At 51.3% G+C, this 14,666-nt stretch overlaps 2 protein-coding genes across 8 annotated transcripts; one reads left to right on the top strand and one right to left on the bottom strand.

The window, feature by feature from the left end:
- Window positions 1-35: 35 nt before the first annotated feature.
- ZSWIM7 (zinc finger SWIM-type containing 7) lies at window positions 36-10,000 on the bottom strand. Of its 6 annotated transcripts, none has more exons than XM_058854787.1 (8): window positions 9,939-9,956; window positions 9,707-9,732; window positions 9,123-9,222; window positions 7,426-7,447; window positions 4,966-5,068; window positions 4,425-4,592; window positions 656-760; window positions 36-301 (listed from the first exon to the last, which is right to left on the bottom strand). In XM_058854787.1, exons 3-8 carry the CDS (start codon window positions 9,199-9,201, stop codon window positions 185-187), a joined length of 594 nt encoding a protein of 197 aa, XP_058710770.1. In that variant the 5' UTR covers window positions 9,202-9,222; window positions 9,707-9,732; window positions 9,939-9,956; the 3' UTR covers window positions 36-184. The 6 variants fall into 6 exon arrangements, with proteins under 6 accessions (XP_058710770.1, XP_058710769.1, XP_058710767.1 ...); XM_058854786.1 differs by lacking the exon at window positions 9,939-9,956 and adding an exon at window positions 9,861-9,881; XM_058854784.1 differs by lacking the exon at window positions 9,939-9,956 and adding an exon at window positions 9,848-9,860 and having other exon boundaries at window positions 9,707-9,795.
- On the top strand, window positions 9,999-13,358 carry TTC19 (tetratricopeptide repeat domain 19). Of its 2 annotated transcripts, none has more exons than XM_058854777.1 (10): window positions 9,999-10,223; window positions 10,313-10,386; window positions 10,461-10,571; window positions 10,668-10,706; window positions 11,232-11,288; window positions 11,500-11,561; window positions 11,686-11,780; window positions 11,970-12,124; window positions 12,383-12,578; window positions 13,047-13,358. In XM_058854777.1, exons 1-10 carry the CDS (start codon window positions 10,040-10,042, stop codon window positions 13,178-13,180), a joined length of 1,107 nt encoding a protein of 368 aa, XP_058710760.1. In that variant the 5' UTR covers window positions 9,999-10,039; the 3' UTR covers window positions 13,181-13,358. The 2 variants fall into 2 exon arrangements, with proteins under 2 accessions (XP_058710760.1, XP_058710761.1); XM_058854778.1 differs by having other exon boundaries at window positions 10,000-10,223; window positions 12,416-12,578.
- The last annotated feature ends 1,308 nt before the right edge of the window (window positions 13,359-14,666 follow it).

Below are 14,666 nucleotides of genomic sequence, written 5' to 3'. Positions count from 1 at the left end.
AAAAACAGCATAAATGAATGAAACTGAAGTCAACACAGGCTTAATTAATTTATCAGTACCAGGCTGCTAATTAACATCACGCTTTGCTGCAGCACAGGAAGAAATCAACTGACCACAATGAGCATTTGACAGCCCTGTAGATATTAAAAATGCCAGCTACACAGCCAGGAGTGATCCAAATCCTTCATCCTTCATCCTCTTCCTCAGCCAGGAGGATGTTTGTGAGCTGCTCCTCAGACACAGCCAGTTCCTGGCAGGCTCCCATGGCCTGGCTGAGGTAGACAGCCAGGATGTGTTTGCACTGCAAAGTTAACAGCAGGAGCAAGGCTGGAATGTCAGCTCTGTCTGGACCAGGAATCCATCCTGGCCAAAATGTGTTTAATGAAGTGCTCAGCCCTCCCAGGAGCGTGGTTCCCTCCTGGCACAGGTGGTGCTCAGTGTCCCCAGTTGTGCCATGCAGGGACCTGCCACACAGATCCTGGCTCCTGGCACCCTCCCCACCACTGCTGACCCCCAAAACCCCTCCCTGCACCCAAAACTGGGCTCTCAGGGAGCCAGGGACACAGTGGGTCAGGCTCAGCCTGCATGGTCAGCTCCACACTCCTGTTTGTTTGGGAACTTCAGGGCAGAGCCTTGGCTGAGGAAGAGAACTCACCAGAAGGCTCTCACTCTTCTGCAACACAGAAAACTCAAAGGCGGGGCACGTGCAGAAGTGGCAGGAGCTGTAGCAGGTGTAGAGTTTGCCTGAGCTTCCAAGGACCTGAAACAGAGGCAGGTGAGGAGTCAGAAGCAGGATTCACTTTAATTTCTCTGCCTCAGGCTGGGTCTGCACTGACCCAGCAGTGAGGGGGAGATGTCACAGTACAGAAGTGTCCCCAAACGCTGAAGTGACCCACCTCAGCTTGGAGCTCCTCAGCTTTCTCATGTTCTCTACAAGCTTCTCTCCCTGCAGGTGAGGGTGTCCTGTACCTGTGCCTGCAGCAGACCCCAGCCCCAGGGACCTGTCTGATCCTGAGGGGCTGAGAAGGGGGCAGTGGCACCACTCCCTGAGCTCCAGAGTCACACAGAGCCCAGGTATGAGCCCACAGCCACCACAGGCTGGGACAGGAGAGCAGCACTGAGCATTTGCTCTCCTTTCCCAACCACTGAAGGCTGTTCTGCTCTCAAAACCAGCTGCAGCTACTGGAATCCAGATCTGCCTGAATAAACAAAGCTGAAGTCTCCAGAGAAGCCCTCCCTGCTCCATCTCTGCTTTGGGAACAGCACTGCCTGTTTTTCCCACATGCTTTTCCTTGCAAGGCTGGTACTGAGGCACCAGGGTGAGCAAACAGGTGAGGGAAGCATTTTTTTCCAGCACGGAGCAACCTGTGAGCTGCTGGAGCTGACTGCAGGATATAGGAAAGCCAGCCTATGGATTATTATTCCTCTTTTGGTCCCTTCAAGACTGGAAAACAGCTTTTAGGAAACTACTTTAAGGGCCCAACCTATGAGAAGGGAAGGATCTGCAGGAGCAGAACAGACCTGCACAGGGCCCAGGGCTCAGAGGGCACATCACCCACTCCAGGCTGTAGACTGGCTGGGTTTGTGGCACACACACCCCCAAATCCAAAGATAAACACGAAAAGTGAAAAGGCAGTGGAGCTCTGCAGAGTGCTGCTCCCCTCCAGGACATCCCTGGCATTCCAAACCCCTCCAGGGGAACACTGTCCCTCACAGTCCAAAGCTGCACTTCCATGGGGAGCCTTCCCCTGTTCCCTGGAGCTCTCCCTGCACCCTCTGCCCAACAGGGAACATCCAGAAGTTTAGCCTCTCCCACAGAAGTGCCAATGCCTCAAAGTCCCCCTCACTCCCAGCAGATCCAGGACACAAAACTCACATTCCCATTTCAGGGTAAACCATTTTTTTTCTCAGTCTGGCCTTTCCCCTGGGTCCTCCTTTTACTGCAGGCTGAGTTTGTTTCACTTGTGATAAGTTTGTTTTCCTGTAGCCCCTTTGATTGTTATTTCCAAGATGAAGTATTGTGATGGTGCCTTCCCTTCAGAAGTGTTTTTCTTTGGGGAGGGGGGGAAGCCACAGACAGACACTGCCAGATTTGGGCTGAGCTCAGCCTTCCCCCATCCTGACCTAGATGGCAAGAACAGAGCCTCTGCCTAATAAGGCAAAATCTAAAATCCAAAGACTGGAAGAAAAAGGTGCCTCTGTTCCTGGCCAGCTGCAGCCCAGCCAGGCACTGATTTCCTTCTGCTGTCCTCATCCCTGGGCCTCAGTGAGGAAAAATCCCCCTGGAGGTGTCTGTGCCAGGGTATGGGGGCACAGGAGGGTCAGCTGAGGCACCAGCACACAGACAGACAGACAGACAGCAGCACCACAGCCTGTGCCAGGGCCTGCTGCTCAAACCCTTCACCGTGGGGCATCTGCCACACAGTTCTAGGAAACGAATGAAAAAAGACATAATGAAAAAATCCTCAGTGAAAGTGCAGGATGTGAGTGGTGCAAGTGCCAGCTGGCAGGGCTGAAGCTCAGAGCTAAGAGGTGCCCCAAATGCTGCCAGGTCAACACTGCCACATCCAGCACAGCTCCACCACCAGCCAGACCCATCATCCCTGCAGCAGGTAGGGTTTACCCCTGACATCAGCATGGCAGCTATCATCCAGGCTCTCCTGGGATGATTTCAGCTCTCAGGCATCGTGCCTCACTCCATCAGTGCTACTCCTCTGTTAAACAGCAAGGGCACTGAGAGACAAATCTCAGCTTTCATTTGACTGAGGGCTCTTTCTTCTCCCATCTCAGCTCCTGAGGGCAAGAGCTGCCTACACAACAGGGCCTGTCTGAGCAGAGCCTTCCTCCCCTGAAGCAGGACCTGAGATGTGCTGGGTGATATGGAATCATCAGCAGCTCAGATTTGGCTATAATGACCCAAAGGAGTTTCACAACAGAACCAGCCTCATGGCCTCAAAGAGTTCTCCAGAGCCAGCTGCAAGTGGAAGCACCACCTCACATTCCAGCTCAACCACATCTGGGTGGAGATGGCAGGGCTGACTTTGTGGGGGATGATTAACAGGGATGATTGTGCAGTGTCCAGGCAGCCATGGATGCCCCTCTCCCCTGGAGCACAGCTGGGGACATTTCCACACATTTCCAACATTTCCACAGCACACAGGAATGAAGAGCCAGTGACTCCAGTGCAGAACCCACCCAGGGGTTCTGTTTCTATGACCCCAGATGTGTTCCTGTCGCTGCTCCAGCCCCAGGGTAGACTGCTCTTCATTTCTGTTTCTGCATCTCAGACAGCTGTGATGAGGGAGAATTTCACAATGGCACCAACCTCACACCCCCAGAGAAAATATCTCTTCAGATTCCTCTGTTAATGAACTCATCAGTGTGGCCTTAATCAGCAATCAAGCTCCACTGAAGAGGAATGCAGCTGGAGGCACACAGGAACCTCCTTCCTGGAGGTTTGTCCTGCATTAACTCCCTGACCCTCCTGTCCAGGGGTTCCTTCTCCACAGGGAAACCAGAGGCTCCCTCTCCCTGCAGAGGCAGGAGAGCAGTTCTGACACTTGTTCCTTTTCAGTGTGCAGCAATTGATCCCAGTATTAATATCTGTGGATTGTTAACTGATGCCCAGCAAAGCTCTGCCTTAGCCTGCAGGGCCTGACAAAGCTCTGCAAGGAGAATATGACTGTTCTCTGCCCAGTGGCATTTTCAGACAAGAAACGGTAAAAAAGGGAAAGCCTTTGAGCATTCAATTAATCAGCAAGGCTGTCTGTGGGTGCTGGAAGCTTCCTAGGTTTACCAAAATTCCACAGGCAAGCCCTCAACTGGAACCCAAGGCTGTTCTTGAGCCCTGGTTATGATTCATGCTCCTCTGGAGGGGCCCGTGTCCTCTCCATGGCCCCAGAAGTGATAAAGCTCCATGTGCAAACTGTGCAAGCTCTGAACACGTGAGAAGGGTTTGTGCCATCAGCCAGACCTGACTTCACAGACTTTTTCTCACCCTACACGACCCCAAAACGCCTCCAGGGGAGGAGAAAAGATCCTTTGCAGAGGGGATACTTGGAAATGTTCCTTTTGAGTGCCTCAGCAGTGAACAAAGACATTCCCCCTTCCCTGGTGTGTGAAAAGCAGAGAACCAGGCCCAGCCCTGGGTGGGCTGTGCTACTTGAGGGGGTTGGGAGTGTTGAGGAGAAGGAATTGGTGCTTCTTGAGCAAAATCTTTTGGGCACAGGGTCCCAGTGCTCAAGCAGGGCACAGCAGTGTCCCTCTGACTCTGAAAGCCATGGGCTGGATGCAGCTGGTCAATGGCTCACAGCACAGACAGACTGTCCTAAAAGAGATGCCACCAGTGCTGGGGGACCACAGAACAAGGAATTGTGCACAGCACAGAAAGGTGAGAGTGAAATATCAATGGCTCCTCTTCTCACCTCACACCCAGCCTGTGCTGTGCTTGATCTCAGGGCTGAGGTGAGCTCTTCTCTGCAAAATTCCATTTCATGGGGATGTTTCCATGATTCACAGCCTTGGCCACACTGAACCAGAATGAAACCCACGGGTTTGGCCTGCATTGCTTCCTCCCAGGCAGCAGAGATCCCCTGCCAAGCAGAGGTCATGAGAGGAAAGAAAGGCAGTGATGGCAGATAACACTGAGCTGTGTACAACTGGTCAAGAGGAAGAACTTCCTTTGCTGGATAGGATGAGAGTAATAAAGCAAAATTAGCAATCCCTGGAAAACTTCCTCCTGACTGTGATGCCCACAAACAATACATTGTCTCTGGCTGGCTGGGAGCCACAAAGAAAATTGTTCTGAACCGTGCTGCTCTAAATCTGCTGCTCTCCAGTGTCACTTCAGGAGTTTGTAAAACACTGGTGTCCTCTCTGAGTTTATCTATGCTCTGCAAATCAGGAAAACAGTCTCAGATGCCAGCTGGAAACCAGCAGAAAGGAAGAGCAAAGAGAAGCATGTACCTGGTAGAGAGTCCTTCCACTGGGGGACCTGACCTGGGTGACAGAACGCTGATCCACCAGATCCAGAGCTGGGATTGCAGATGGGCCAAAAATGAACTTCAGCCTGGAAGAGAATGTGTCTCTAGTTATGTCACAGCACAAAGGGAGACCAGCTGGCTCAGCCCCAGGACACAGAGGCAGCCCTGTGGAGCCCAAAAGGTGCCCATTGCAAAAGTAAGACATTTTCCTTGCTGCAGCTGCTGAAAATGTCCCACGAGCACAGAGGGATTTTAGTGGAGGACACAGAACCAGACTTGGCAGCACTCAGGGCAAAGGGTTTTGAGCTCTGGGACACCTCAGCTGTGCAGCCAGGCTGTCCTGCATGTGCTGCCCTGGATTGATCAGTCATTCTTGAATCCCACCTCCAGGCATGGACTACACACCTCCCGGGGAAAGGGGAGAGCAAGGATGATCCACAGCTCCTGGAGCAAAAGGATCTGGGGCTCCTTCCTCATCCCCTGGAAATCGGCTCAAACCCTGGGGAATGAGTGGGTCATTTTGTAGTGATCACATCTCCATCACAGGCACAACTGGGGGAAAATTGTCCCTTCTCTACCCACCAAACTGCATCAGAAGGAAGCTGGAGAACACCAGGGAATTACTCAAAGACACTCCACTGCACATGGAGACACCAGATAGCATCAGTTTTACATCTGTGACCCAGCTACGAGCAGGGCTCAGAGACAGCCAAGTTATTACAGATAAACACCCAGGAGTAGCATGTGCCTGATGTCCCTCCACTCCCCCTAAAAACCCTTTCCCTTTCAGGCAGGAGATGTGCAGGGATGCACAGCATTTATGGATGAGGGAGTGCCTGGGATGGGGATCACTGCACATCCCAAAGGGGGATTTTATCTCCTGCTGGTGCTGTGCAGGGGTATTGGATAAGGTGTGTGTTAAATAGGGATATCTGCACCTTCAGCCTCTTGTCCAGACAGCTAATGGGTTTCAAAGTCATTCTAGACCAGTAAATCCAGCTGCTTTGAGCATTTCCAAAGAGCTCAGGGGCAACTCAGTTAACTTTACAGACCTTTCACCCGCTGAGAAAAATCTGTGTAGTCCAGATTGGTTCCAAGGGTAAACAACAAGGAAATCAGCAGTGATGAAGAGATAGCACCAAACACGAGCAGGAGACAAGAGAAAGGGGAAAGTTTCCAAGTGCAGGGAGGACAGAGCAAGGCAGAGCCCCAGCAGGGCTGAGTCAAGCTCACTGATAAGCAGCCAAGCAGACAGACAGATTCCAGGAAGACCAAAACTTGCACAAACTCAAGGCAAGAAGGGCTGGCTCTGTCTGGGGGCTGTGAGGAGGTGGGTGGGGAATGCTTAACATAATACATTCCTTAATGATTAGGTTTGGGACTGTAAGGGGGATGAGTTCAGTGAGTTTCAGGAACTCTTTTCAAATTTAGGAAATTCTTTTCTTGTGTATATAATTTGATCAGTTCAACAGGAAATGCCCACAGGAAATTCAAAGACTTTGGAGATTTGGGAGAGATTTGGAAATTAGAATACTTCTGAGCTCCTGGATGCAGGGAATGGATGGGAATCTGACTGCCAAGAGTTACCACCCAACCGTTGTTAAACCTAACAAGAGAATTTCTTTTCTCCTCTTTTCTTTTCTAAGGGGAAGTAAACAAAAGCTTTCAAATCTAATCCCATCTTTCAAAGGCCACTGTGGTCCCAGGAGAGGGAGTCAACACACCTTTCACAGATGTTGTGTCAGATAACTTTAACACAAAGTAATTAAGGCCTGAAGGGTTCCCAGTGATCTCATCCCCTGGCAGGCAGGACCACAAGGTTACAGATGAATCTGAAAAGTCACTTTCACAGTGACAGTCCCTTTTCTCCACCTTCAACACCAACTGGTGAGGGCTGAAGCTGTGAAACTTGGATCTCTTAGGTCACTGCTGGGAATGACTGAAGTATTCACAAGGGTGACAAAGCTGACCTGAGACTGCCCCTAAACAGAAGAAAACTCTCAGCCTCCAAGTTAACAATTCCCTTGTGCAGGGTGATGATAAGGACACTTCTCCCTCTCCATCACAGGTGCCCATGACTCAAACAGGAGTGAGCTCAGGGTGCTCACAGTGGCAGGAAGGCAGAGGGATGAATCAGCCTGGAACACAATCCACTCCCACAGCAAACTCCTTCCAGACCTGAGGCTGGACTCAGAGCTCAGGTTAAATATCCAGGGTTTAAATTAGAACAAGTCATTACAGGAGATGCAGTGATACAGAGATAATTTTGTGAATATCTAAAAAAAAACCCTTCAGGACCTTCATTTCCACTACCACCAAAACCACTGGCATTTTTGTGTTTCAGCAGCACTTGGTCAAACACAGGGGAAAACTGTGATGAGAGCTGACACCAGCTGCCCTTCAGCAGGACACTGGGGCAGGAACTGAAGCAGAGGACACTCACCCCAGGAGCAGGTCATCAGGGACTGCAACAGAAAGAAAAGGAAATGTGATTTCACAGAATTTCACATGACAGGAGGGTCACTGTCCCCACAAGGTACACCCAGAGGCCACACAGGACTGCAGTGCTCTCAACATCCTCTCTAGCCACCACAAAAGCAACATGGAGCAGTGAAATGCTCATGCACAGTGCTAAGGCACTTACCAAGCACAGCAATCACAACCACAGGGATTCATTTTAAAATGAAAAGCAGAAGCCCCAATGTACTTTCTTTTATGACATTCAAAAGCACACAATAAAAGGCAGGAAGCTCAGCATCTTACTCTCACTTTAAGAAGCTGGTTAAAAATATATTTATTATTTTCCCTGAAGCTCTCCTGCCATGAGTTGAGAACTCTGGCATCATGACTTTAAAAATGTTGTTTTTTTCCCAACACACTCTTGCAGGGAGCCACCAGTTTATGGCTTTCCATACAGCCCACTGAAACATTGTGTCCTCATTTATTGGAAATTCTCCTTAAGATGGAAAGTTACACTCAAGCACAGCAGTGTTTGTTGTAGCTGACAGCTCAGGCTCTGCCTGTCCCCTCTGATCTTTCTGTTGTCACCCAGGGGACACAGTGTACTCTGTCTCTATATCCCACTGGAAGATCTGGAGTTTTGACTTTAAAATCATTTTCTTCCAACAATTCAAAATACTCTCTATGACTTGCACTGTTGGTTTGAATTTTCCAGCTTTATTTGAATTTAATTCTGCAAAAGGATCAATCATTTTCTCTCCACAGCTCTGTCTCAAATGTGTGCTTTAGTACCACTCTGCTGCTTTAAGAACATCTTTAAAGGAATGTAAACTTCTATTTTTGCTTAGTTTACAACAGGATTTATAAAACTCTTTTGAAAGTCACACGTAGATTTTGGATCTACTCTAACCTGACAGGAGCCATAACGCAAGTGTGCCAAAAAGCTGTCACTCTGACAGTTCAGACATGAAGTTTCTGCCCATTCCTCACTCCCACGTAGTGCTCAAGACAGATTTATCTGAATTCTTATTTGTTTGGGTTTTGTGCAGTTAAAAATATTCCTTCAGCAGACACTTTCCTTGGGAAGAGCCATTCTGTGCAACTCATCCAGTAAACACAAACATTAATATTCTCTTAGCACAGATCCAGCAAAGGTAATTGTTCCTAACTAGCTGCTGGAACTGGCCAGGATTTCACTGCTGCCTTGTGCTCGTTTCCCTGGAGCGCTGGGAGGTTGTTCCCGGCTGGGATCACCAGGACACCCCCTCTGCCGGTCAGCCAGGCAAATTTCCCTTTCCAACTCCACTTTTGGGACTGGCGAGTCTATAAAACCGGCAGAGCAGAAGGCACAGCAGAATTCCTGCCCGGAGGCATTAATTTATCATCCCTCAAGTGTGACCACGTGCACCAGGAGCTCTGAGAAGCAGCATTACCCTGAAACCTCACATTCAAAAAAAAAAAAAAGAGTCCAAACTGATGTGATTTTTCAATTTGACTCAGAGAAGGGGCTGCTCCTCATTATCTGTGCTTCACTCCCGTCTGTTGTCACAAAAAAGGACACAAAGGTGAAGGCTGCCCCTGAGACGAGGGGGTCTGGTAAAAAAGGGGAGGCCAAGGACCCTCATCACTCCCTTGGGGTGTGACAGGCTCCTGGCACTCCTGCTGGCATCCTTCACATACCCTGTGAGGTCTCCTGGAAAGCCTTTTTGATCTCTCTCAAGAGCTCTTGTGCCACTGCTGGCAAGGTGCTCCTGTCCATCCCCCTGGCACGGGATCATCCCTGGAAACGAGACAGGACAGGAGACAGTGGGAAATCTTTAGTGTCGCCATGGATACTGAGCATCGGGAAGGGTTATCTGGCACTCCATTCCAACCCAACAACCAGGCCAAGCAATAGCATCCTTTAAATTGTTTTAAAAACAGCTTTTAAATTTTTTTTTTCTTAAAAAATACATTCTGGGAACACAGGAGTCCTCAGGAACACAGGGGTGTCTGTGAGATGCCCCCACACAAACACAGGTCCCGCGGAAGGGAGCGGTCACTGCCCAGGGCAGCGGATGTTCCTCATGCCCAGGTGGCGCTTCCCGGAGAGCAGGGCCTGGCGCAGGCCCCTGTCACCCTCTGGGGACATTGACACCCGGATGGGGTCCCCTTCCCGCCGCCCCAGCTCCCTCAGCCTTTCCTGGGGGACGCTCCAGCCCCTTCCTCCTCTTTGTTCCCGCTCTGTGTCCTGAGGGGCCCGGCATGGGCTGGGCGCTGCTCACCAGGGCGGGCAGAGCGGCGGGATCCGGGCCCCGCCCCGCTCCCGGTGCCGCTCCCGGCGGGATCCGCTCCGGGATCCACTCCGGGATCCGCTCCCCGCCCCGCTCCCGGTGCCGCTCCCGGCGGGATCCGCTCCGGGATCCACTCCGGGATCCGCTCCCGCCCCGCTCCCGGTGCCGCTCCAGGCGGGATCCGCTCCCGCCCCGCTCCCGGTGCCGCTCCCGGCGGGATCCGCTCCCGCCCCGCTCCCGGTGCCGTACCCAACGTCACGACACCGCCCCGTTCCCGCGGTGACGTCACGCGCGGCGTGCGCGCTCTTAAAGGGCCCGCTCGGGATGGCGGCGGCGGCGCTGCCGCGGGTTCTGTCCCGGCTGTGCCCCCGGCGCTGCTCCGCCCTGCCCCGGCCCGCCTGGACCTGGGGACACCGGGGACACCGCAGGGACAGCGGCACCGGCACCGCGGGGCTGGCGCGGCCGCGCTGGGCACGGCCGGCCGGGGCTGCGCTGGCCTTCCTGGGAGGTGAGAGGGGCGGCGGGCACCGGGCAGGGCGCAGCCGGCACCGGGCAGGGCGCAGCCGGCACCGGGCACCCACCACGCTGTCCCCGCAGGGCTGTCCTTTTTCCCGCGGGACGCCGAGGAGGACGGCGAGGACGCCATCGTCCTGCTGCTGAAGAGAGCCAAGGTGAGGTGCGGGCGCTGCGGGCTCGGGGCTCGGGGCTCGGGGCCCGGCCGTGACCGGGCCCGGTGCCCCCGCAGCTCAGCGCCATGAAGGGGGAGCTGGCCGAGGCCGAGCAGCTCCTGCACCAGGCCCTGCGCCGGGCGCACCAGCAGGAGAACAGACAGGCCATCATCTACACCTACAGCATGGTGAGCAGCCGGGACACAGCTGAAGGGAGAAGGAAAAGCGGCTGAGGCTCGTCCGCATTGCCTGGGTGGAGCTTGAGCCCTGTGTGTCTTTTCCAGATGGGGAACGTGGCCTACATGCAGGGACAGCTGGACAATGTGAGTAACTCTGGTTTTTCTCTCTGTATTTTTAGGGATTGACATCTTGTACACGGTCTTGAAGGTGTGGGGTGCTGGCACAAGCTGCAGGCTCAGAGCTGTGGGGCGGAGATGTCCCAGTGCAGAGCAGAATGATCCACTCAGAGCTGCAGTCCCATGAGCACACCAGGTTGAGAAAGATGCTCTCGCAGTTAAATTTTGAGCTCCAGTAGTGTGCAAGGGAAGGAATACTTCTCACTGTGAAATGCTGCAGTTGAGCACAGAGATGGCTGCTCCAAGGAGAATCTGGGAAACCCCTGAGCTCACAGACAGGGTAAAGGCCTGGCTGCTGCAGCAGTGCTTAAAGAGAAGCTGAAAGGACCCACTGCTTCAGTACTGCTGGGCTCTGGTCAGCCTTTCACTTCTAACTGGTGTTGGTGTAATGTAAATGCAACAAATCTGAGCTAGGTCCCTCTAGGTAGTTTGCCTCTGTTTTGTTTTGAATGCCATCATTCCTCAGTGTCCTCTTCAAAATTCTTGTTTCAGGCAGAAAAGCTCTACAAAGCAACTATGAGCTATATGCTTGCAGGGGATGCAAAGGAGGTATGTTCTGAGACAGGCTCCCAGTGGTGCCCTTCTCTTGACCTTATTTCTTGTGCTGTCATGCCTCTTACTGGAAATTGGCTATACTGTAATGGATGGCAGCACTGGAGGCAACAAGATGGGGATTTTCGAGGTCTAAACTCTCTGACAAAGTAATGTTTCTGTTGGGGAGGTACAAGAAGAGTAACGGTTGTGTTGTGTGTCCTGGCAGGATGACAACGCCATCCTTGAGATGTCCCTCAAGCTGGCCAGTATCTACGCTGCTCAGAAACAGTGAGTTCCCAGAGGTGTCATCTGCTTCCATCTCAGCTTTGCAGTGGTGGTGGGGTGGCCAAGCAGAGGCTCTTGAATGAGGGATCCCTCAGGGATGGAAGGAGCTTTGCTTTGCACTTTGCAGGCACAAATTAGCTGTAGCTGGTTACCAGTTCTGCATCCTGTCCTTAGAGGAGAAGATTGCCAAGCAGAAGGACTTGCCTGAGGATGTCTTATCAGGTGGGCAGCCTTGTCTGCCAAAGGCTTCTCATCTTTTCTTCATGTCCCTGTCCTTGATGCTGTTTCTGTATTACCTAAGCACCATCTTCATGTCAACCCATTGTCTTCACACTGCCTGAGTTTCCTGCTGTGGTAGGGTGGAGGTTCATGCTGAATCCTGTGGCAGTGATCACTCCCCTCTCTTTGCAGCTGAAGAAAAGGCCAACACCAGGCTCCTGCTTGGGATGAGCCTGGACTCCTACGCCCGATACCTCCTGAATATCAGTGAGCTCCCAGCAGCACAGAAAATGTATGAGAAGGCTCTGCAGATATCAAATGATGTTCAGGGAGAGACTCATCCACAGGTGATTGGTACAGCAGTAGCTGGGCTCTAGGGAAGGAAAGGCTGATCTGCAGGGAATGAGGCAGCCTTGGAGCAGCTCTGCTGCCATCAGACATGGCCAGCACTACCTGAGGCTGTTTTCCTGCCAGGAAGGGCAGGCATGCAAATACAGAAATACAGGACACTTCCTTACTGAATGCTTTTCTGGGAAAAAAATGGGAAATACTGCTTTAACTGGTGTGACAGGGAATGAATGTGGTGCTTCTGCTGCCCCAGACAGCTCCAGAAGCTTCCCTTTTCCCTCCTGGTGCAGAGTGTGGTGCTGATGAATGACCTGGCGACGGTGCTGGATGCTCAGGGACACTACGAGGAGGCGCTCACCTACAGCAGGAGAGCAGCAGAGCTAGCAAGGGACACTCAGCACCCCGAGGAGCACGTGGTGCTCAATAATCTGGCAGCAATCCTGATGCACAAAGGTCAGTGAATAAATGCCCAGCCTGTCATTGAGCTTGTGCTGACTGCAGAGATCTGGGTCTATGTTGTAGGGCTGAACTACAGTGCTGGTTTGGGGTTATTAGTTTTAGTTTAGGTAGTAGATAAGACTTTGAATTGCTTTCACAAACTGAATTTAGCCTGACCCAAAAGGTTGCCAGGGGATCTTGTTTCCCATGTCCTTTGTGTCCAGTAACTTTTCCAAAAGGACAGAAGACATGCATGAGATTTGTTTCTATGAGATTTTAGTGCTGAAGCAGCACCAGGTCCCATCATCACTGCTGCTCTCCAGCTCTCAGAGTTGACAACCAGGCAGGATGTTTTCTGAGCCTCCTTAGATCCTGGTGTGTTCCAAGTAGTCGTTGTCCTTTGCACGTGATCAGCGTCTGGAGGGGGCTCTGAAAATGGGTGATGGAACTGGGTAGCCAAGCCTCTTTTCCCTCTTGCTACAGAAGATTTCCTGCAAGCAAAACAAGTGTACAAAGAAGCTCTCAAGCAGGCACAGCAGAGGGGAGATGCTGCTGCTGTCCAGCATATCCAGGAGGAACTAGCTGAGCTGGCCAAGAGGAGAAAGGACTCCAAATGATTTTGGCCACAGAGTCCAACCTTGAGGTGGCTGAAGGCAGCAAGAGCTGGTCAGCACAGGCAGCCTGGGAGCAGCTCAGTGCAATTCTCCAGAGAAACAGCAATGAGGAGTTTCAGGAGTGCTTAAGAGGAAGGGCTGCCACTGCCTAACAGCCCAAAATAAAGGTGTGAAATCTTAACTGTGTGAATTTGTGGTGTAGTCTGTGGTTTGACTGCCCTACTGTGCTAAGTGATTTCATTTTGGCTGCCTTAGTGCAAGTCTGGCCTGGTATTAATACCTGTGTTAGTTAAGGAGTAGCAGTTTGCTACTCTTACCTGCCCACAAAAGTGTTCAGGTTGAAAACATGGCTGTGCTAGGAGCAAGTCTTGAAAAGGAATAGGCGGGAATTGTCTCACCCTTACACGCTGCACAGCACAACAGGGGCTGTGCTTCTGTCAGTGCTGCAGCTCGGGGTGTTTGAACTTCAGCAGAGCATTACCCAGGCTGTACCTGTCCTGCAGCAGAGCTGTAGCTGCCTGTCCTGGTCCAACAGGTTGCCTGAAGATCAAGTTTATTTCTTCATTTAGCATCCAAAGATAGAGACTGTTACCACACAGAGCTGCTGTTGGAAATAAAACACTTGGCTCCAGTGGAGAGCACACAGAGTGTCAGAGCTGTCCTCCTCTCTTGGACAGGTCAATGGTAGAATGCTGAAGCCTCCTGTTGGAAAAGATGCTGTGTACAAACCCAGCTTTGTCAGCTAAGTGCCTTTGTGTGAATCAACAAAGACTCAACAGAATTTCTCAGTTCTGTCCTGCTAGGAAGCCTAATGTTAAAGAAAGAGGAGAATTAAACCAGAAATTACCAAATTCATATTTAGTTAAGATAGTAAAACTAATTCTGTCACTATCCAAGCACAATTTTAACCTCTCAGTTATCAGAACTGCAGCTGGTTGGTACAATCCTCAGTGCAATTACATCATTACTAATTTACTTACAGTAGCAGATTCATCTCTGAACTTTGAGCTAAGAGGAGGAGGCACACAGGTTTGCTAGAGCAGAAGTTCATTGAAGCTGGAAAACTTCAGTCACATTCAGAGCTTTGTTCTCAGCAAGCTAGGAAATAAAAACAGGGCTGTACTGACAGAAAGGCTCTGGCACATTAAAGCCAACCTTCCCTGAGGTGCTGGGTTTGGGGTTTGAAGTAGCAGAGCTTGGAGGGCAGCAGTGTTACCTGCAGCACCCTGGCACCAGGGTCTTGCCTGATGCTGCAAAACAAAAGGGAGACACAGGAAAAGCAAGTGGAGAACTGATCCCCTTTATTGATTGGTCTGAATCCAGAAGTCACTGTCTAGTGAAGACATCGTGTGGAAATTATGATGCATGGGTTTTTCAAGTCTTAAATGATTTCATATCAGAATCACGAACCATATCAAGATGAAAGCATTGAAAGCGCTGATCAGAAATCAGGTAAAAAATTTGTAGTAAACTACACTTTGTAAACATG

The sequence above is a fragment of the Poecile atricapillus genome, chromosome 21, assembly GCF_030490865.1.
Source record: "Poecile atricapillus isolate bPoeAtr1 chromosome 21, bPoeAtr1.hap1, whole genome shotgun sequence".
NCBI classification, from domain to species: Eukaryota; Metazoa; Chordata; class Aves; order Passeriformes; family Paridae; genus Poecile; species Poecile atricapillus.
The sequence above is the reverse complement of the archived record's forward strand: the minus strand, read 5'-3'. Positions and strand labels throughout refer to the sequence as shown.